This window comes from Talpa occidentalis, unplaced genomic scaffold (assembly GCF_014898055.3).
Source record: "Talpa occidentalis isolate TD23 unplaced genomic scaffold, MPIMG_talOcc4v2.1 talOcc4.11, whole genome shotgun sequence".
In the NCBI taxonomy this organism is placed as follows: Eukaryota; Metazoa; Chordata; class Mammalia; order Eulipotyphla; family Talpidae; genus Talpa; species Talpa occidentalis.
Genome location: NW_023601104.1, coordinates 12,679,103 through 12,701,837, shown reverse-complemented (window position 1 = coordinate 12,701,837; position 22,735 = coordinate 12,679,103). Strand labels below are relative to the sequence as shown.

The 22,735-nt window shown below is 42.3% G+C and overlaps 1 protein-coding gene across 1 annotated transcript in view; it reads right to left on the bottom strand.

Annotated features, from left to right (window-relative positions):
• The window catches only part of TUBGCP4 (tubulin gamma complex associated protein 4), a 50,071-nt gene extending 27,598 nt beyond the window's left edge, over positions 1-22,473 (bottom strand). Inside the window, exons 1-7 of the mRNA XM_037502344.2 lie at positions 22,371-22,473; positions 19,574-19,702; positions 14,526-14,648; positions 13,781-13,834; positions 13,350-13,406; positions 5,667-5,746; positions 2,458-2,659 (exon numbers count right to left, since the gene is read on the bottom strand). Of these exons, the coding sequence (XP_037358241.1) occupies positions 2,458-2,659; positions 5,667-5,746; positions 13,350-13,406; positions 13,781-13,834; positions 14,526-14,648; positions 19,574-19,702; positions 22,371-22,448 (723 nt within the window). The 5' untranslated portion in view covers positions 22,449-22,473. The remainder of the gene's footprint in view (positions 1-2,457; positions 2,660-5,666; positions 5,747-13,349; positions 13,407-13,780; positions 13,835-14,525; positions 14,649-19,573; positions 19,703-22,370) is intronic.
• Positions 22,474-22,735: the final 262 nt, after the last annotated feature.

Genomic DNA, 22,735 nt, shown 5'->3' with positions numbered 1-22,735 from the left:
GCGCTCAACCGCTGCGCCACCGGGAAGGCCCCTGGTTTGTGTTTTTTTTAAACATTAGGATGTCAGTATTTATTCTGCCTTTCCTACTGTATAAAAAGTTGGGCTGTCACCAAAAACAGATGACTGTATCAAGAAGATGTGGTATATATACACAACAGTATAGATTACTCAGCAATCAAAGATAAACTCATGCCATTCGCAGCAACCTGGGTGAAGCTAGAATGAATTATGCTCAGTGAAATAAGCCAGAAGGAAACAGAAAAATATCAGATGGTTTCACTTATAGCAGGAATATAGGAGAACCAAAAAAGACATCAGTGTAAAAAAATAACAGTACAAAACACAACAAAGCAAAACCAGACAATTGTAAATCAGAGACATGCTGCAGGGGAGGAGGAGGGAGAGGGATCAGAGGGAGGGAGGGAGGAGCACAGGGGACTGAGGTGATGGTACACAGGGGCATTGGTGAAGGAAACTTTATGGGGACTACACCTGAGGGGGTGGGGGGGAGGCAAATATTGTTTAAAATGACCAATGATATAAAAAATAAAAAAAATTTTAAAAAGTTGGGCTGTCAATCTGGAACTCAGTTTCCTTAATCGTACAGTGGTATAGCTGGTCTCTAATTTTTTCTGTCTACATGTCTATGATTTATCTTCTATATGTCAGCTCTGCCCAGTTCTTTAGACTAGCCCGATTCATGTAGTTAAGTGGGTCTGAAAGTGTTGTTCCTGGAGCAGCAGTGTCAGCCTCACCTGGGAGCTTGTTAGAGATGCAAATTTTTAAACCTCACCCATCAGAAAATCTGGGGGATGGGGCAAAGCAATCCATCTTTTAAAAGGCTCCCAAGTGTTTCTGATGCACACTAAAACTTGAGGACCAAAGATCTAGGCAGTCCATGAAATCCCAAATACCCACCACCCAATTACTCAGGCTCCTCCCATTCCAAATTTGCATTTGATGTGACCTTCATCTGGCTCCAATCCTGGGACCTCAGAATCCATAATCCTGACTTTGATCACTGCTGTTCACCCTTTTTGTTTTGGGCTTCCTCAGGGCACTATGCCAGGCCTTCCTTTCCTCTGCTCTACAGTTTTCTTAATCACAACTTCATAATAAGACATCTCAAATCTTTTTGGGTCATAGGACTCTGCAATTATGAAAGCAACAGATCTTTCAAATGTATAGAGCATTTACAGACGCTCCATGGACCCCGGATTAAAAACATCAATATATTGATGACTTGTAAATCTGTACCTTAAGCTAGATTGCTTTCATGAGCTCCAGGTTCAGCCCAGTGGACATTTCACACAAGGATGTCAAATACAATGAGTCCAAAATTAGATCCATCTTTTCTCCAATACATTCCTTATGATCACTGCTCACCTAGATGCTAACGGTAGAAATGTGGATATTCTTCATTGTTCCCCCTGGACCCATATCCAGTTAATTCCTAAGACTACTTAATCCACTTGCTAAATATCTGTACTTTTCTCCATATTGACATACCACCTTGGTTTATTTTTCATTTAATAATCCCCATCAACCTCCTAACTGACCTACCTGTCGCTTTTTTTTAAAACCAATTCCCTTCACAGTACCAGAGTGATCAAAGTCTGATTGTGAAACCCTCTTGCCTAAAATTCTTCACTAGCTCCCCAGTTCTTTTTACATTCAAGTCCAAATTCCTCCCCATTGCTTACAAGGGCTTTCTTCAGTTTACCTCTGCTTAACTCAACAGCTTGATTGCCACTTTCCTCATCTGCTCCATTGTTCCTTATACTTTATATTTCAGGTCTCATTCCCTTTGCCTGGAACATCTCTTGACCTCTCTTCCCAACTCTTTGTAATTTAGACAATTTCTCCTGAAAAGACTTCTCTACTTTAAGACCATGATCCAAGAACACCCATACCTACTTTTTCCAGAGCACTCAGTATACTGTAATCTGTGTACTTCTCAATGTCTTCCATTAAGCTCTAAGCACCCAATGACAGAAGCCACTACATTTTATGTCTATGCAGTTGTGGCATCTAGAACAGTGCCCGGCACGTAACAAGACATTCAATAAAATGTAACAGGATAAACGAAGGGTAAATGAATGAATGACTAGATGGATGAATAAGGACAGTAACAGGGCTTTGGGGATTCTAGTCAAAATTCCAAACTGTGTGTGTTATAGTAGCCAAAAGACTGCCTTAAGAGATAAAGACTTGTTATTAATCCCTTAAATGCATATACTGGGAAAAGGGGAAACAAAAGAATCTCACAAGTATATTTTCTAATTTATAGTCTCATCTTAAATTAAGCTAAGACAAAGCCAAATGTTTACACATAAAGAATTTATGGGAGGTGCCCAGGCTATGATGAATAGAGGGGATAGGGAATCAAAAGATTATTGAGCTGTACATTTCTTGTTTCCTAGCTGGAATATGCTAGGTGTCTTGCTGTGCTCTCACCAAGTCCTGGAGTTCTCTCAATTGTTTTCCTGTTAGTCCCCCAATGCCCAGATCCTCCTCATCCTCTTCTGGCTGGGCACTGACATTACCAGAAGATGGACCCTGTTTGACAAAAAACTCTTCATGTTGGTCCAAGAGAAGTCCATGTAGCATCCAGGCTGAAAGCTGCTTATACATGACCCCATGACACACGGCCAGGATCCTGAGTGGAGAGGAGAGCAAGTGGAGAAGATATCAAGAGCCTTACATGTCAGCTTAGAGAACACTGAACCCCACAACAACACAGAGGGCATGTTTTAAACTGCTGCTTGATAAACAGGGGCCTGAGTTTGATGAGTCATAAGGGAAATGACTGATAAAGCTAAAAATAATTGTGCTATTTTAAATATTTGTGGATAGATTATGTGAATAAATTTCCAAACCTGTAGCCTATAGAGTAAAATCTAAAATGTTCCATGAATGTTCTGATAGTCTTTCAGGATAGGTACATTCTACCCCTGTCTTTTATGGAGAAAGCTTCAAAAGTGATGATTCTACACCACTTAATGTACTTATAGGATCTCTTTTTTTTTTTTTTAAAGATTTATTTTTATTTATTTATGTAAGCACTGGGTACAGTCAGAAGTGTGGGAGGGTGAGAGAATTCACCAGAGCCAGAGTGGGGAACAGAACAGGCAGACCGACAAAGTACACTGCTGAGGGGAGCAGCGGGCGCGGCAGGAGAGGTCTGCGCACCATGTGGGACCCTCGCCGGTGGCCGGGGATCGAACCGGCTCTGCAGAGGCTGCAGGCAGCTTCATAGCCCAGCGCTCAACTGCTGTGCCACCAGGGGAGGCCCTCTTTTTTTTTTTTTTTAAAGATTTATTTTTATTTATTTATACAAGCACTGGGTACAGTCAGAAGCGCGGGAGGGTGAGAGAATTCACCAGAGCCAGAGCGGGGAGCAGAGCAGGCAGAAGGACCGAAGTACAGTGCTGAGGGGAGCAGCGGGCGGCAGGAGAGGTCTGCGCGCCATGTGGGACCCTCCTCCTGTGGCCGGGGAGCAGCCGGGGATCGAACCGGCACCACAGAGGCTGCGGGCAGCTTTGCAACCCAGAGCTCAACCGCTGCGCCACCGGGGAGGCCCTACTTATAGGATCTCTTTTTGGTGAACACAATAGTAAATGTTTTATTTCTGCTGGAATCATATAGGGAAAGTGAGAAGCAGGTATACCTGAAGAAGCATCATCTAACAAAAAGGTTGTTGATGAAAAGAAAGGTTACAGAGGAGCAGAAAGGTTGTTGGTGAAAAGAATAGTGACATGGTCTCAAAGGACCATGCTCCAGATACCATATTAACTATAAAGTGGGAAAGGTCCCTCAAAAACGGAGCTCTGGCCTCCCTAGTGGCAAGAGGGGTTAAGCACCGCACTTTGAAGCAACCAGCAGCCTCTGCAGCACGAGTTCGATCCCTGGCCAGCCAGGGAGAAATCACATGGTGAAGCAGACCTCTCCTGTCTAGCCCGCTGCTCCCCTCAGCAGTGTATTTCAGTCAACCTGCCTGTTCTGTTCCCCACTCTGTCTCTGGTGTATCCTCTCACCCCCCACATCACTGGCCTGTACCCCAGCTCTTACATGCATAAATAAATCTTTAAAAAATAAAATGGAGCTGTGGTGGAAACACCTAAACTAGGTGATCAAAGTTCACACCTATAAGATGACAAACTTACTTTCTGTACCTTCGGATGTGGTGCAACAGGAAATAAAATTCCCTATATAGTATCCATGTTAAAAACGTTCAATGATTAAAGAAAAAAAAAGGGCAGGCTGCAGAGGCTGCGCTCTGCTTCATAGGTTGCATCTTAACCCCTTGCGCCACGAGTTCAATGCCCGGCCAAGGAGCGACCCATATGGCACAGCAGACCACTCCTGGCTCGCCTGCTGTTCCCCTCAGCAGTGTATTTCAGTCAATCTGCCTGTTCTGTTCCCCGCTCTGTCTCTGGTGGATCCTTTCACCCCTGCCCGCCCTATGGCCTGTGCCCCAGCTCTTGTATGCATAAAAATAAATCTTTAAAAGAAAAAAAAAAAAAAGAGGGCGAGGAAGGGGACTGTTCCAAATTAAGCGTCTTTAAAAGAAAAACAAATGCAGTAAACAGTAAATACTGATTGGACCCCAGATTGCTAAAATGAATATAAAGGACTTTTAGGGAACAACTGGGGAAAGCTGAGCATACTTAGGCTATTGTTGAATTAATATTAACTTTCTTGGGTGTAGTATGCTATTGAGGTTAAGGGAAACAAGCCGAAGTATTTAGGAGTTAAGTAATGATATCTGTGACTACTTTCAAATGATTCAGAAAAAAAAAAAATGTGTGCGTATGTGTAATATACACATATTTACATATTTATTTTACAATTCATGGAGAAAAAAAGAAAGCAAATGTGGTAAAATGTGAACCAGTGACAAACTAAAGGATACTAAGCCAAAGGTGTTTATTGTACTCTTCTTTCAACTTTTTGTAGATTTGAATTTTTCAAAATAGAAACTTGGGGAGAAAAAGAAACAAGAGCTTCAATCTGCTATTTGTAGTATGCTAAGTGATTAAGATCTCTCTTTGAACAAATCAAATGGAAGCCATCTACATTGATATACATCTACATATGTAGCCTATAAAATTTGGTCCCTGTAAATATATAACCTGTATATATCTAATTATCTGTATAATGGGTTTATAGTCTATCAAGTGAATATCTTTATTTAGCTTTTTCCTGCTGCTGATGCAGTGCAACATTGTAGTGACTGCATATTATTATTTTCTTCTGAATAATTTTTTAGGGTAAAATTTCCAAGCCTGACATTATGCGATATAAATACTTTTAAGAGCCTTGATATGAAAATAACTACTCAAAATACAATTTAGGCATAGCTAAGCATCACCCAGCTCATGTAATGGAAAATCTCCAAAGAAAATGAGATCCAAAAATTAAAAAGGATTGCTTCAAGGTCATCTAGACAACTAGATCTTAGCTTTGACACTTAACACTTTATAACCCTCCTTTTGTAATTTCTGAGCCATCAAGGATTACATGGATCCATCTGTTCATGTGGTTTTCTATCCTGGTCATAATTTTCCCCAGAGAGAAATCTGAGATGACCTAAAAATAAAACACATGCAAAATCGAGCCATTTGATCACCTCCGCCCTTAGTCCAAATTAAACCGTGACTTACTTTTCTAGTGCACTTCGAACAGGAGGCAAACCACCACAGCTGTGTTTGTATACTGTTTCCAAGATTTGACAACCATGAATCTGTGGAAAATACAGGCTTGTCAAGCAGGATTCCATTTTAAAAGTTCATGTAGCACAAACTCTTATTATTCTCTATCAATCAAGAGTGCAATTAGGCAGAGAATAGGGATAAACTTTTTCATAAGATTTATCTATAGTTCCTATTCTGACTCTAATGACAATATGCGTGTTTTTCCCCCACACCAAGTCATTCTCCAACACCATCTGGGTGTTCTATGGTTTAACTCATTTCTGACATTATTCAAAATTAAAGTTCTAAATAAATGGAAAACATCCCATGCTCTGGATCAGAAGACTTAATTACTCTTGGTGGAGTTGGTAGGTGTGCCCAGGGTAAATAGTGGGGCTGGACACAGGGTGGTGGTCCAAAAATGTGCTGAATTTTTATAACACATGCTTAAAAATGCAGAGTAAGTTTGAACTTCAGGGTCAAGATGTAGATTTACTAGTCACTGGTCACCAAGCACATCCTGGTATACAAAGCCTCCAAGATTTGTTGCAGAACTTAAAGAGCTCATGGTTGGATTAACCCATACATGAGCTTTCCCTGCCCTGAGATGACCCTTATTGAAAAAAATAGAGTTCCTCAAGAACAGACACACAGACCAATGGAATTGAATAGAAAATCCAGAAATAAACCCACAGATTTATGGTCAACTAATCTTTGACAAGAGAGCAAAGAATATGCATTGGAGCAAAGAAAGTTTGTTCAATAAATGGTGCTGGGAAAACTGGGTCGCTACATGCAAAAGAATGAAGCTTGACTACTACCTAACACCATACACAAAAACCAACTCAAAATGGATTAAAGAACTAGACATAAAACCTGAAACCATAAAATACACAGAAGGAAATATAGGCGAAACACTACATGATACGCACATCAAAGACATCTTTACAGACACATCACCCAAAGCAGTGATAGTGAAGGCAAAGATAAACAGCTGGGACTACATCAAATTAAAGAGCTTCTGCACAGCAAGAGACAATAACCAAAACAAAGAGAAACCCCACCGACTGGGAGAACATTTTTGCACCCAACACTAATGATAAAGGACTGATCACAAAAATCTACAAAGAGTGGATGAGACTCAACAAAACCAAAGAAAATAATCCAGTCAAAAAATGGGCAGAAAAGCTAAAAAGAAACTTCTCTGAAGAGGAAATGCAAATGGCCAACAGGCATATGAAAAAATGTTCAACATCACTTGTCATCAGGGAAATGCAAATCAAAACTACCATGAGATACCATCTTACACCAGTGAGAATGGCACATATTAAAAAAACTAGCAACAACAAATGTTGGCGAGGATGTGGAGAAAAAGGAACTCTCCTGCACTGCTGGTGGGAGTGCAAACTGGTCCAACCACTATGGAGAGCTGTGTGGAGATTTCTTGACCTACTAAACATAGAGCTTCCATATGATCCAGCAATTCCACTCCTAGGTATTTACCCAAAGGACACAGACATCAATTCCAAAGAGCACCTGCACCCCTATGTTTATAGCAGCACTATTTACAATAGCTAAGCTTTGGAAACAGCCCAAATGCCCAAAAATAGATGACTGGATCAAGAAGATGTGGTCCATATACACCATGGAATATTACTCAGCATTCAAAAAAGATAAACACATGCAATTTGCAGCAACATGGATGGCGCTAAGGGATCATGCTCAGCGAAATAAGCCAGAAAGAAAAACAAAAATACCGGATGGTCTCACTCATAGCAGGAATCTAGAAAATTTAAATAAATGGACCAGGAAAAAGAGTAACTATAAGAAAGAAAATATCAAAATCAACAAACAACTATGAACCAGAGACACTCTATGGGGGAGGGGGTGGGGGGGCGGGGAAAGGAGGGATTGGGGTCAAAATAAGGGTGCTGTAATTGTATGGGGAATATAAAAATAAAATTTAAATTAAAAAAAAGAAAAAAAATAGGGTTCCTAAAACAGGAGAAAGTTGCAAAGAAAAAATTATCCTAAAATAAACTGAATAAGCAAAAACTTATGGCTCAGGAATAAATTTAGCATAAAATACATGCAAATAAAAGTTGAAAGAAAACCTCACTGTTGAGAATGTGGCATTCCATTGTGTTCTTTCCATACCGTCAAGCAACTAACTCAGTCCTCCACTAACACTAGCCATTTAATTTAACTCAATTCTGACACTATCTTTTACAGAAGGCGAGCTTGAGGAGGCACATGGAGTAGAGACATGTTAAGAAACTGCGCTTGCCTTTTGGTCCTGAACTGGCTGAAAGAGACGCGGGTGAGAGGCCCGTGGAAAGGTTAACAATGGCAGCTTTTATCTTGATTTTGCTTCTTTTGTCCCAGATGTGTTGGGCCCCTTCTGCCCCTTTCCTACAGATCCCCACCAGAAGGTGCCTTAGATTTGTGACAGGCTTTCAGGCCTCAGTGGCCCTGCTTTGGGACAACCCTGTTTGGCTGGGCACTTATGGGGGTGGGGGGGTGGGGGGGGCACGGATGGGTAAATTCAGATGCTTGATTTGGAAACTCTGTATTGCATGCTATTGTATTAAAGTTCCTTTCCATTAAAGGTCTTATATTTTGTCTTGATGTGGTAGATGTCAGGACCTATTTAGAACAGCCAGGTTTGGGGGTTCTGGGGTGCCCCTCTCTGCCCTGTAACATTGACTACCTGGCCGTTAATAAAACATGGGCACAGTTATGTTGGTATCTGTATTTCTGACCAACAGGTTATAAGTCAGATGTTTCCACCCCTATTTCCTTGGGTCTGCTAGAGCAGATCACAGAAATCAGGAATCCAGTTTACTTAATAGATCACTTATTTATTACAAAGGATACTAAAAGAGAAGTCAGGAACAAGCTGGGAACAAACTTATGTCCCCCTGGTGTCAGAGCCCATCACCAACCTGGAATGTGTTCTAGTTCACTGGTCTGGAAGCTCTCTAAGCCCTATCCTTTGGGACTTTTGTGAAGGCCTCATTACACAGGCAGGACTGATAAACAATTAGCCACTGGTGTTCGAACTCAATCTCCAGTCCCTCTCCCCAGGTTGGGGGAGGAGCAGGGAGAAGGGAAGACTGAAAGAGTCAACCCTCCCCTGGCAACAAGCCCCCATCCTTAGGGGTTTTCTGAAAGCTAAGAGTAGAAAATTTAGGATGGAGGTGTCATAAGACTAGAAACTGGAGCTGGGGGTAGAGATGATTAACCTACTTGTTAAACCAGCTGTAGAAATGGAAAATTCTTAGGCTCCAAATGCTATTGTAAGTATCAGGCTGCTATAAAAAGTATCTGGAGGCGCACACTAGAGGTGGGGGTATAGAGACAGAGGGCCATTGTACAGAATCACCAGTCCTTATAAATCAACCTAGTCACATTCTAGAGTTAATTTAACCATAACAATTCCATAAAAGAATGAACCCCTCCCCCAAAAGAACACTACGTCAATACCATTTCTGCACTGGCAAAATGCAGCTCTCCTGTCTGCCTGACTATGCAGGTGTTTCTTTTCACCAACCTTTTCCCTTTGCAAAGCAGCAGCAGCTCTTGTGCCTGTCTGTGTCTATGCAGGTGCTTTTTAACAAATCTCTCCCTTCCAAACACAGCTTTCTGCCAGTCTGTGCAAGCATCTTCTTTCCTTTTTTTTTTTTTTTTAAATATAATAAACCTGCCCTTGTAGATATAACTCATCAAACGACATCACTTTCCAAAGATCACCTCATAAACACAAATTTAGGTGTGAGTGAAAGGGGTTTATTATAAATATCAAGACACTGAGGGAATTCCAAGTTTTGAGATCTCTCTGCCAGAAATAAATGTGTGTGCGTGTATGTGTGTATAAAGACCAAATATCCATATATATAAAAAATTACAAATCACATTATCACTTTAGTTGTTCTCAAGTTATGGACCCCCCACCCCTTCCTACACCCAGCAGCATCAGGAAGAGATTAAACATCATCCACCTGGGAATGTTAGTGTGTGACTGAGGGGTTCCCAGAGCTCCCCAAACTTAAGGGTGGATGTTCTAAAAGGCGTCCAGTTATTAATGCACACAGGAAAAGCAGATTCATAGTGTGATAGGTGCTTAATAGAAGTGGTTTGCAGAGAGGATATTCCTATTAAGTGTGCCAATAAAACCCCCAAATTTCCCAGCCCCTCGTGGGCAAATGCCTAGTCAAAAAGAGTTGTCCTGAAGCAGGGCCGCTGAGGCCTGAAAGCTCACCACAAGTCTAAGGTACCTTATCCTGGGGAGTTCTGAAGACAGTCCCAAAGAACTCGGACAGAAGGAGGCATCACATCAAGGTAATGGCTGCCATTATCAGCCTCCCCTCGTGTCTCTTCCAAGTGTCTCTGCATGTTTCTCCTCTAAAAGTCTCCTTCAAATGGCAAAAGCTCCTAGGTGCAAGTTAAAGTCAGAGCCCAAAGAACTTCTGTGTTATAAAGCTTCACCTGGCCACTGAGCTCCACCCCTAGTTCCCATTAGCTAGACCAAGGCAGCTGCATATAAGTGAGGGAGAAGAAAATGGCACCTCCCTTAACAAGAACTTGTAAGCAAAGCAAATAATTAGCCCCACGCCAGGCCTACTGAATCAGAGCCTTTAGGATAGCCTCTTGGTTTTACAATCGCTCCAGGTGACTCTAATCCACAGTGAAGTTGAGAACCACTGAGCTAGAGAAGCCAGGATTAAAAGTTGAAATGTGTTTTTTGATGAGGGCAATTAGCTTGGAAGAGTCATAAAGTACCTTCTTACTAGCTTTACTGTTCCAGAATGAACACAGCAGGGTATAATTTTTTTAACCTTTCTTTTTTTTTAGTATTTTATTTTATATAATTCTTACATCATTTTTCATTTATGAACAATGTATGCATTTTCATTTTCGTTATATTCCCCATACAGTTGCACCCCCCCTTATTTTGACCCTAATTCTTCCTCTCCCAGGCCCTCCCCCTCCCGTAGCGTGTCGCAGAGTATAAATTTTTATACTCTTCAACATACTGTAAAATTTTCTGGGAGTGACACCTCCCTGCTCTAACAGACAAAAGAGCAAAACCATCTGCATACACTTGGAAATTCATAATACAGCCAAGCAAAATCTACTGCCTGCAGATAAAATGAGCCTTTTCAACCCCTTCTAATGACCAAGAAACTGGGCAAAGATTTAAACAATGGATACCGAATCTTTGCATTTTCACAGTGCATTCTTTAGAAAGGAAGAGATGAAACCCCAACACTGCTTCTCTCTCTGTGCACTCAGCCTCAGCATGTCTTTAGAGCAAAACAACTTAGAACTGGAAACCCCCGGTCAAGAATAATTACATTTTTAATGTCAATGACTCATTGTTCCTACCTATATAAGCTAAATTCAAACTTGTAATTGTTGGAACAGTTCTCACAGAGTAAAATGTTGGATTGCTTACTGAGTTCCAATCCTTACTCTGATTAGCTACTAAACTTTGTATTAACTGATGGATGCTTAGAGCAGAAAACTTGGATTTTTTCACAAGGTCAAAAACTAGAGGAGGGAGCAGAAAGGATTATCTGTTTAGAAAACCAAACCAATCCAACCCCAAAGCAACAAAATCCACAAAGTAATTCTACCAAAGAACAGTATTTAAGGACTCCTCTTATTTTGAAAAAAAAAAAAAACAACAAGCAAAAAAAGGAACAAAAAAACCACAGCTCTTTGCCCATTCGTGTCTATGCAAATATCTTCTTCCCTTGATAAACTTGCCTTGTGCTGCTGTATGGTACACTCTGCCGAATTCATTCTCAGAGGGACCCAATAATCCTGCATACCAAACCCTAACATAACTATCACCAACAATTTTATTCTAGGTAAACAGCAAAAACAGCTATACAGCAAAAACAAACCAAAAACGCAGTAGCAACCTAACAATAACAGGCTAACCAGTTTTATTCCTCAAGGTGAATTCTACTAATATGCTAAGGCACAAATGCAACAACTTCAAAACATGAATGAGCTAACCATGTTTAATTCACTTGTCCTTTTGGATTCAATTATGGGCCAGCAGATTCTTGGGAGAAATCTCAACACATTTACTCCTGCTTTTGGGCAAAGGCTCCAGAACCAGATGAAACCTGATGGCTGCACAGATGCAAATGCTAGAAAACTGACCCAGAAGTGACAGAGGTCTCATTAGCACGCTAAATAACACACCTCTGAGTGGGGACTTAAATGCTAATGAGACACGTGTCATGAAGACACAGGAAGCCTGTCTACGCATGTCCCAGCACAGTGCAGTCTAACACATGCTATGACACTACTCCTTGATATCCGCCCTAGTAACCATCACTATAAAACCAGGACCCTCAGCTCCCTCAAGTTGAGAGTGCAGCTCATGGCATTTGCTTCCTCTACTATTGTATGATCCACAATAAAAGCTCCTTGCTTGAAATTCATTATTGGTTTTCCAAATTTGTAGGGAATTAACTGGTCAAAGCCAGAGAAAGATCCTTTGGAATTAGTGACAACTGTTGTTAACTCCTAGAAAAGACATTCTCCTGACATTGGGGAATCCTAACTTTTCAATGCACATGCAGGGTAAGGTAAAAAGTATCAGGCTTTTCTGCCCTCCCACCACTAGGATAGATGACAGAACCCTGTGGTCCCGAATGCATGCCTGATGGCAGGCACCTGGAATAGGGTATGGGTATATGTAGATGGGATTCACATGGGCTGAGACTAGGCTTTCAGGGGCAGCGTCGCGGGGACGCCAGCAAAAGCCGAGAGAAACAGAAAGAAGCAGAGCAGAGAGAAGCAGAGAAGGAGAAGCAGAACTATGAGAGAAGGCCAGAGAGCCCAGACAGAGTGAAGACTTGCTAGGGGCTGGGAGGCCTGCTAGCCTCCCGGCCCCCCAGCACCCATGCCTGCTGTGTACCTGGTAAATCCCAATAAAAGCCTGAAAACCCACCAAAGGCTCCAGGACTGCTTCTTTACCCGGACTGCTGGATCAGAAAACCTGCCCTGTATCATTCCTGCCCCTACAGTATATGATAGAGATTTGTGATAAAAGGTATATTTAACTAGTAAAATAAAATGCTAGATTTCATCAGTAATCTAATTGTCAAAAAACTGCCAGCACCCTAATCACAAGCCTCACCTTCTATCTTTCTTTTAATAGATTATTCACTTACATTGTTGTTCATTTTTGTACAATATTTGATTACTCCCCTCAGATGTAGCCCCCATAGTTTTCCTACCACCTTAGCACCTGTGACCACCACCACAGTCCCTTGTGCTCTTCCCTCTCCTGTTTTGACCCCTCTCCTTTTCACTTCCCCTCCCTCCTTACCATCTCTCTTTCTAAGGATTAGCTTTCTGCTTTGTGCAAAATGCTTTCACCTCCAAATATCCATTTTTTTTCCACTTACCTATCAGCATCCTTGGGTACATCAATTAACATTTCCTCCACCTTTTGGATCAGGAGGTACTTAAGGGCAGAGTAATAACTTACTTTTGCATTCCTGACACTTAGCATGATACCCAAGCAGATGTTGTTGAATGAATAAATAAAAACCGTAAGAATATAAGGAAAGTTAAGAATATTCTCTTGGGGCTTACCAGAGCAAAAGGAAAAAGGGAAGTTCATACCTTTTGACTTTTAATTTGCTCTACTACAACCATCACAGAGGGAAAAAGGAGCTGGAACTGCAAAGTAGAGGATAATTAGTAGGGTATATAGGCAAATACAAAGAAAAAGAATTAACTCAGAAGATCCTTTTATTTCTAAATAGTCCAACTTAAGATAAAGATGGCAGTACCACAAAATAGCCAAGATCCAGTCGCCTAAGGTAATTTGATAAGGGGTGGTAGACAGAAGGCGTTTCTATTTTTGAGGCAGGAATAATTATTTAAATATTGACTTTAATATATAGCATGAACATCAGACATTAAGTTTTAAGTAATACATAAAACACTGGGCTCTGAATCTAGAAGGAATAGCGTTCTCAAAAATAATGTAATAAATTAGATTATTTTAACACCAACAGATTCCAAGGAATTTTGTTAGTTGGGCAGCATACCTGATCTAAGGAGTAATTGACATGTGATATGGTGAGATGGGGATCAGCCAGAAACTGCAACAAAAAACATGATGGTTAGGGGTCTATATGCAGTATCTCAGATCTAGCTGATCTATGAAAACTAGAGAGAAGAAAAAAAAATCAAAACAAACACCCAAAAAACCTAGAAGAGAATCTGAGAATGGGCTTAGTGTTAATTTTAGACTATAGAAAATTGAGTCTCCTTTTTAAAAAAAGATTTATTTTTGTTTATATGTGTAAGAACTGGGGTGTAGGCCAGAGATGCAGGGGGTAAGAGGATTCATCAGAGATAGACTGCAGAGCAGAATAGGTGAATCTACTGAAACACACTGCTGAGGGGAGCAGCAGGCAAGACAGAAGAGGTCTGCTGTGCCATGTGGGTCAGCTCCCTGGTGGGGTATCGAACTCAGGCTGTAGTGGCTGGCAATAGCTTGACAGCACTAAGACTTTAACCCCTGTACCACCAGGGAGGCTCAGAGAATTATTCTTTATAGAAAATTATTAATTCTGATTTCTAGGTCACAGAATCAAAAATAAGGCTCTTATAAACTTACTTAGGAACGTCCACCATGATCTGTAGGACACTTTGATCATGGCTTGGAGAATCACAGAGTAGTGCACCCTCTAGTCATGCCATATCAAGGGCATTTCAAATTCAAGAATGTGCCCTAACCTGCTGTCCCAAAGGTGTTTTGGTTTTTTAAGCATATCCTGTGTTTCTTACCTCTTGTTCCAAATCAAGCAATGCTTGGCGATAAGGCTGCAAAACTGAATCCAGCCCTGTGCAGAAGGCCCGTAGGTAGATTCCATGTAACCCCCCTTGACCCTGCTGAGATGGATGGTGATCCTGAAATCAAAAAGAAGTCAACTTAGCTTAGGCCCTGAAATCCAAGGAAGACATGATCCTTTATAAATGGCATTGTTAAAATAGTCAATATTGAAGAAAGTGAAAGGAAGACCTAACTAAACAGACTGAGTTCTTTTTAAAATGTCATAAAATTTTTAAATTTCCAAATGGCCACATTTATAGCAACCAGGTAGTACCCTGTACTCTCAGTGGAGATTTTTCTACAACTCAATTCCAACCTTATAACTTCTAGTTTAAATCCATTTGGTGTTTCCTAGTGCCCCAAAATAATTTCTAAACTTCTCTATATGACATAGAATTGTTACAGATATACCTCCACGAAGGGAAAGTGCCATTTTCCTCACTCCCACTTAGCCACTTTGGATTACAAGTTCATTCATGATTACAAGCATGCCATGAACTAGCCTTCCCCAGCAGGGGAAATGCTGGGAACCTGGGGTGAAGTTAAACGGTCAGGCTTGGTTTATAACTTAACACACGAGGGCTCAGGCCTCTTGCTTCTCTGGCTCTTGCCCATGCTTCTGCATCCCAACTTGTACCCTGCTACTGCTTGAAACTTGGAGGAGATATGTGGAAGAGACACATGTGGGAAGGCTGCTGCCAGTCCTTGGCAAAGTCAATGACAGCTGTTGTCCTGACTTCAGGGTGGGTTACTTGGTACATTTTGAATTCTGAATCTCTCTAGCCCCAGCTCTCTGAGACCTGCCTAACCCCTTTCTTGTGGTTTCCTGACAGAAGGTACCTTAGACTTGTGGCAAGAGTTCAGGCCCCAGTGGCCCTGCTTCCGGCTGACCCTGTCTGATTGGGCATTTGCCCATGAGGGGATGGGTAATTTGGGAGCATTTATTGGGAAACTATTACTGGGAATATATTTACTTCTCTCTTTATGCACACTAATTCTGTTCAAGATCTTGAACACTGTGCGTGTAAAGGCTTCCTTTGTCTTTGTGTGGTGAATGCCTAGAACTCTTTTAGAGTGGGCAACCCAGAGTTTGGGTCCCTGGGTACCTCTCGTTCACATGCTAACACAATGACTTCTGCATTCTGTCCCTTACCCATCTTTCCAATAATTATCTTCCACTGTTTCTAACTTCACATTCCAAACTACCCACAATTCACCAAGTGTGTTCTGACTATATTTCTCCTCCCTGCCTTAGGAATTTAGATGTGTTCTGCTTCCAATTGAGTACTCAGCTTTGCGATGAAGACCTATTCTTCCTGAAGGACTCAACTCAAGCATTTCTTCAATCTAAATTCCTTCCTATTTCTCCCTATGTAATTAATAATTCCACCTTTGTTGCCTTTATAGCATCTCTTTTAGTGCTGGAATTGTTTTTTGTTTATATGCACCCTCACTAGACCAAGAGCTTCATGAATTGAGGGTCCACACTCAATTTGTATTTCAGCTCCTGGTACAGTTCTTTGAATAAAGGGTAAATATTTACTAAATAAAATGACCTCAATCCTTCTAACATCCCTTCTGCCTGACATGGTAATTCATGAAGAACATGAACATGATAGTTAAAATTGGAAGTTTTGAGAACTTCCTAAGGAACTATTTATAAACATGGTTTGGCTTTCAGGAAATCTAAATTTTTTTTTATAAGAGCCTCTTCAGTAGTTTTTTTTTTTTTAAAAGATTTATTTATTTATACAAACACTGGGTACAGTCAGAAGTGCGGGAGGGTGAGAGAATTCACCAGAGCCAGAGCGGGGAGCAGAGCAGGCAGAGGTACACTGCTGAGGGGAGCAGTGGGCACAGCGGGAGAGGTCTGCGAGCCATGGGGCCCTCGCCGGCAGCTGGGGATCAAACCGGCGCAGCAGAGGCTGTAGGCAGCTTTGCAGCCCAGCGCTCAACTGCTGTGCCACCAGGGGAGACCCCTGACCCCCCCCCCTTCAGTAGTTTTATAAAGGGAATTGTGGTTAACAGTTGGCTGGAAGGCACAACTCTCGATTGAGGTAATCAGGTTCTGGTGGTGGCAAATACAGTAACACAATTCAACAAGGAATGCTGTAGGAAACTGAGCTCAGAGGTTATAAGGCACCATGTACCAGAGGATACTGCAAAGGATACTAGTAGCGCCTTAGGATAAATGTTCACAGCTGTAACCAGAACAGCAGAGGCACGGGGTGAAGTGGGCTAGATTGGCTTACAATCAGTCAATTTTGTTTTGATCTTGTGTCATTCCTAAGAACTCAGTGTCTTCATTGACCACAAAATGAGAGAGAAAATGAGTCTCCTTTTTGCTTTAAAAAAGGTAATATAGATATTATTGGAATCTGGGAAAGTGCAGGAGAGCAGCTTTTTTCCTCTGCCCTTTTAGGTTTTGGCTGAGATGCCCCCTGTAATAAAGGATAGATTAACAAGAGAAAAATTATTTTGTATATATGAGAGCCCCACAAAGATATGAGACTCTCCAAGAGTCAGGTAAATGAGGCTTAATATGATTTGAGTTAGGAGAAGGGGATAGGCACCTGGAATTTTAAAGGGGAAGAAGATAATTTATAGGAAGACAGGAGAAGCAAATGTTTGCCATGCCAGGCAGAGACAAAGGGACACAGAGAGGACAATGAGGAAACACACCTTGAGAAGTTCCCTCCAATTTGCTACTCTTAGTTCAGACTTGTAATATCTCTGGGAATAACTCTCTTCCTGCTACAGGCCCTCTATCTAAATTCTTTTAGGCAGTTAAGGGGGAGGTAAAAAGAAAACTTCCTCATTTCTTCTGTTTCTTAAAAAAAATCAGCCTAAAATTATCTTCAGGCCAGGGAAATATTTTGGGGCAGCAAATACTGCTCCCCTGCAGTAAAAATTCATATATAATTGTAGGGTTAAATGATTGCCAGGCTTTTCTGCCCTCCCGCCATTAGGATTAATAATGGATTTCAGTGGTCCTGAAAGTATGCCTGATAGCGGACACCTGGAGTGGGGTGTGGGCCTACATAGGTGGGTACACCTAAGCTGAGACTGGGCTCACAAGGACGGCCTCACGGGGATGCCAGGGGAACAGACCAGAAGGAGAGAGTACCAGAAGAGAACAAGCAAAAGAGCGGAATCGAACAAGAAGAGACAGAACAAGACCACGCAAGAATGCCAGAGAGCTCAGGAAGAGTGAAGACAGCCTCCAGGACCCCCGGCACTCCTGCCTGCCATGTACCTGGTAACCTCAATAAAAGCCTCTAAAAGCCACCGAGGGCTCCAAGACTCCTTCACCTGTCTGCTCGGATCATAGAGATCATGCTCTATGCCTTCCTGCCCTTACAATATTAGATAAAACCTATAGTCACACAAACACTGTACAAGTTTTTTTATTTAAGTGTTAATACAAGAAATTAAAGCTATCGGCCTTTTAAATCTATATTAATATATATATGTGGGTTCCAACTTTGATAATTAAGCGTTCCTTCATAGCAAATTGTCATTGATAAAATTTTATTTTTTAAAGATTGATTTATTTATGCATACAAGAGCTGGGGTGCAGGCCAGAGGTAGGAGGGTGACAGGATTCACCAGATACAGAGCGGGGAGCAGATCAGGCAGATGCAATGAAATACACTGCTGAAGGGAGCAGTGGGCGAGACAGGAGAGGCCTGCTGTGTCATGTGGCTCACCTCCCAGGCCGGCCGGGGAATCGAACTCATGCTGCAGTGGCTGTGACAGCTTGACAGCACTGTCTTTAACACCTGCGCCACCAGGGAGGCCTTTGATTAAATTTTAAACCCATGTTTATCTTGTTTATTGTCTCTGCAATCAAATCAGTTTTAGAGAACCAGAATCCCAGGTCCAGAGATAAAAACATCAGGCTTTATTCGCCAACTCCTTTGCTGCATAGATTATACCAAAGGCCAATTTATATAACAGGGACTAGAAGGTATCAACTGCTTTGTTTCAGTCAAGCATCCTTTGTAGAAGTCCCCACCTTCCTGCTCTACTAAAATCAGTCTTTAACAGGGAAATAAAATCATGTGTTGCTTAACTATGGGAATATATTCTAAGAGATGCATCACCAGACAATTTCATTACTGTGCGAATATCATAGTGCATAATACACAAGTCTAGGTGGCATAGACCACTGAACACCTAGACTACATGGTATAGTCTGTGTGGTCTATGGTTGACCAAAAGGTAATTAAGAGATGCCTGACTGTAGGCATCACTGAAGGAGAGTTCATAATTCACCATTCTTTTTACTTACACTGACAGAACTATAGCCTGTTAAAAGTAAGAGAATTTTAAATTTCTTTTTAAAAGAATCTGAGTACTTACTATGTACAGGGTACTTTACATGAATCATCTTGTTTAAGGATTATAATCATATGAGAGTGGTACCATCTATTATCCCCATTTTGTAGGTAAGGTAACTGAGTCTTAGATTACTGAGAATTAAGTTACTATGAAGGAGTATAAGTTACAGGATCATTGACTTCTACACAATTACAACAAAATAGTGTTTATTTCCAATTAATTCATATTAATGTATGATATGTATTACTGTGTGTCAAGTACATTCTCTGGTTTAACTCATTTATTTACAAATAAGAAAAATGAAGTCCAAAGATTTTAGTGCTTACCTTAATGTTATTAAGGTAGTTAGAAGCAGAATGTAAAATAATGCTTTATGTTTTCACCGCTGAAACTCTGCTCCAGCTCAAATTAATTTAATTCAGCTCTCCTAAAACTCAGTATGTTTTCTCAAATATATTTTCTCTTATACCAATCTGTCTAAATTGGTTTCTGTGTATATTTCCCCATATTTAAGGTTACCTGTTTTTAACTTAAATAATTCCAGTAATGAAAAATTCGTAACTTCTTGAGAGTTATTTCATATGAATTACTAATGACTCCACTGAAAGTCAGAAGTCTGACCCTCTGGAGAGATGCATCGCTGAGAACAGGAACCTACCTGTTGCTGCACATGTCCTGTGTACTGTTCAATGAACTCAGTGAAGCGAATATAGTCTGTGCCAAGCCGGCAGAGTCTATTCAGGACACTGGTTTCACTGGGATGGAGAAATGGAAAGTCCTGTGACACCTGCAGGAAGAACAATGCTAGAGACACTGATGCCTGCTATTCACTGCAGGTAGGTCTCTGAAATGCTTCAAATGCATCCTACCACATTTTGTATTCCTCTGTAGATGGACACTTGGGTTGCTTCTGGCTACTGTGAATAATGCTCTGAGCATAGGTGTCAAATATCTGTTCGAGTTTATGCTTTATAAACTTTTTTTTTTTTAAAACAACTCTTTTTTTTTTAAAAGATTTATCTATTTATACAAGCACTGGGTACAGTCAGAAGCACGGGAGGGTGAGAGAATTCACCAGAGCCAGAGCGGGGAGCAGAGCAGGCAGAGGGACCGAAGTACACTGCTGAGGGGAGCAGCGGGCGGCAGGAGAGGTCTGCGCACCATGTGGGACCCTCCTCCGGTGGCCTGGGAGCAGCCGGGGATCGAACCGGTGCTGCAGAGGCTGCGGGCAGCTTCGCAACCCAGCGCTCAACCGCTGCGCCACCGGGGAGGCCCTTATATTCTTTTGAGTGTATAACCAAAAGTGAAATTGCTGGATAATTTTTTTTAAAGATTTATTTATGCATACAAGAACTGGGGTACAGGCCAGAGATGTGGGGGGTGAAGGGATTCACCAATGACAGAGTGGGGAACAGAACAGGCAAATTGACTGAAATAAACTGCTGAGGGGAGCAGCAGGTGATCAGGAGAGGTCTGCTGTGCCATGTGCGTAGCTCTCTGGCTAGGGATCTAACTTGCTGCAGTGGCTGTGGACAGCTTCATAGGTTGTGTCTTAACCCCTTGCATCACCAGGGAGGCCCCGAAATTGCTGGATAATTAAAAAAAAATAATAACTACCCTAATGGACATGAAGTAGTATCTCACTGTGTTTTTGATTTGTATTTTCCTAATGATTAGTGATGTCATCTTTTCATTTGTTTACAGGCTACTATATATATTCCTTGAAGAATCAACTAACTTTAATAAACGCTTATTTACCAGGCACTGTGCTAACATTCTGAGAGAAAATAGTGACCAAAAAGAGACAGAGTCACTACTCCCAAGGAACTTTGCATATTACATACTCTTATTGTGAGTACTCTATTTTGTGGATGTCATCTTTATATGACATTATATATGCTAATAAATAGAAAAAGAAGAATTTTTCTACTACTGAGTCCACACTAATTTGATTAGGAATTCATGTAATGTAGATTTCAATAACATTCAACCCTCACCTATCATCAAGTTAATATCTGAAGTGGTAACATAGTGCTTAAGAACCTGGTCTTTGATGCCAGATTGCCTGGGTCTGAATCCCTGAGTTGTTCTCTACTTGCTTGAAACCTTTTGCAAATTATAATACTTCTCTGAATCTCAGTTTTCACATCAATAAAGTAGAAATAATCATTGTGAAGATTAAATAACAGATGTAAAGCACATGTGCCAGGCACATAGTACTCAATACAAGAAATACAAGCGCTTAGGAGAAGATAAACTGTTGGAACTATATATAGGTTTTGTAGACTAAGATGTAATTTTATTCTGCTCTTTCACAGCCCTTAGTGTCAACTGTCCCAGGAATACTCATGACCCCATTTCCAGACAATGCTAACTGCAAAATTTGACCTTATGAGGGCTAGACACCACAAAGTTCTCTAAGATTGTTTGCTTATTGCAAACTGAGGCTAATAATACCTAAGTTACTAAGTTATTCAGAGTATTAGATAACGTTACTTGAAACAGAGTAGAAAAAAAGTAGTTCAAACATTGGAAGCAGTTCAAAACCAATTTCGCTAATTACTAGCTAAGTGGTGCAGGGAGTTATTTCACATTTTAAGTCTAGGTTCATCTGTAAAATGGGGACAGATGGTTGTGAAAATTAAATGAGAAGGGCCTTCCTGATGGCACAGGGGGTTAAGATGCAACACTATGGAGCTATCTGCAGCACTGAGTTCTATCCCCGGCTCGCCAGGGAGCTACCCACACGGCGCAGCAGACCTCTCCTGACTCGCCCGCTGCTCCCCTCAGCAGTGTGTTTCAGTCAGTCTGCCTGTTCTATTCCTCACTCTGTCTCTGGTGTATCCTCTCCCCCACCTTCCCGCATCTCTAGCCTGTACCCCAGCTCTTGTATGCATAAATAAATCTTTAAAAAAAATTAAATGAGAAAATGCACACAATAAAGCCCTTGCTCCTCATACACTCCTGGTTCCATGAAGGCCCCTTTGCAAATTCTCCTAATGCAGAAATCTCCCAGGAAAGGCATAAACAAGCCTCTCATTCATTTTTATTCAGCAAAGCTGAATGAAATTTTAGGGTTATGCAGAAAGACTGTGAGGACGCCTCTCACATTAGCCCTCAAAGCTAAGTTAAAAAACAGTGCAAGCGTGAAAATGAGAGAACCGGCCTGTCTCACTTTTCTCTCCAGAGCTTCAGCAACTCTCGCTCAGACGCCTCAGGTCAGGCCGGCTGCGGGCTCCCTTCTGCTCGCGGGCCTCAGAACCTCCGGGTCGGCCACAGCCTGGGCCCGCGGCTCTCTTAGGGTTCACAAGACGCTTGGGGGTGTCGCTCGGCCACCGCCCCCCAGTCACCAGCCCGGTCCCCGCGCGCCCCACCCCCTCGCGCCCCAGCTCTGGGGCCCCGGCTCAGGTCCGCCGCTCCCGCGCCCGCTAGTTCCCGGCCGGGCCGGGCGGTACCTGGAGGCCGCTCCGCTTGTTCCAGGTGAAGATGGACCCCGGGTACCCGCTCAGCGCCAGGAGCAGCTCGTGGATCATCCCCACGGCGGACCCCGCGTCCTCAGCCCCGCCGCCCCCTCCCCCAGCGCCTCAGCGGGCGACCACCGCGGCCGCAGCTCCCGCCCGACGCGCGCGCCGGCTCCGGGGTCGGGCGGCCAGTTCGGAAAGCGCGCGCGGCGGCGACGGCGGCGGGGGCCGCGGACGGGAAGCGGGAAGGGGTCGCGCGGCGCGCCCCGGAAGTGTGCGGCGCCCGGCCGGGCCCACCCGCCGGCTCCCGCCGCGCTCGGGACGAGGAGTCGCCGCCGCCGCTTCGCGCATGCGCCCTC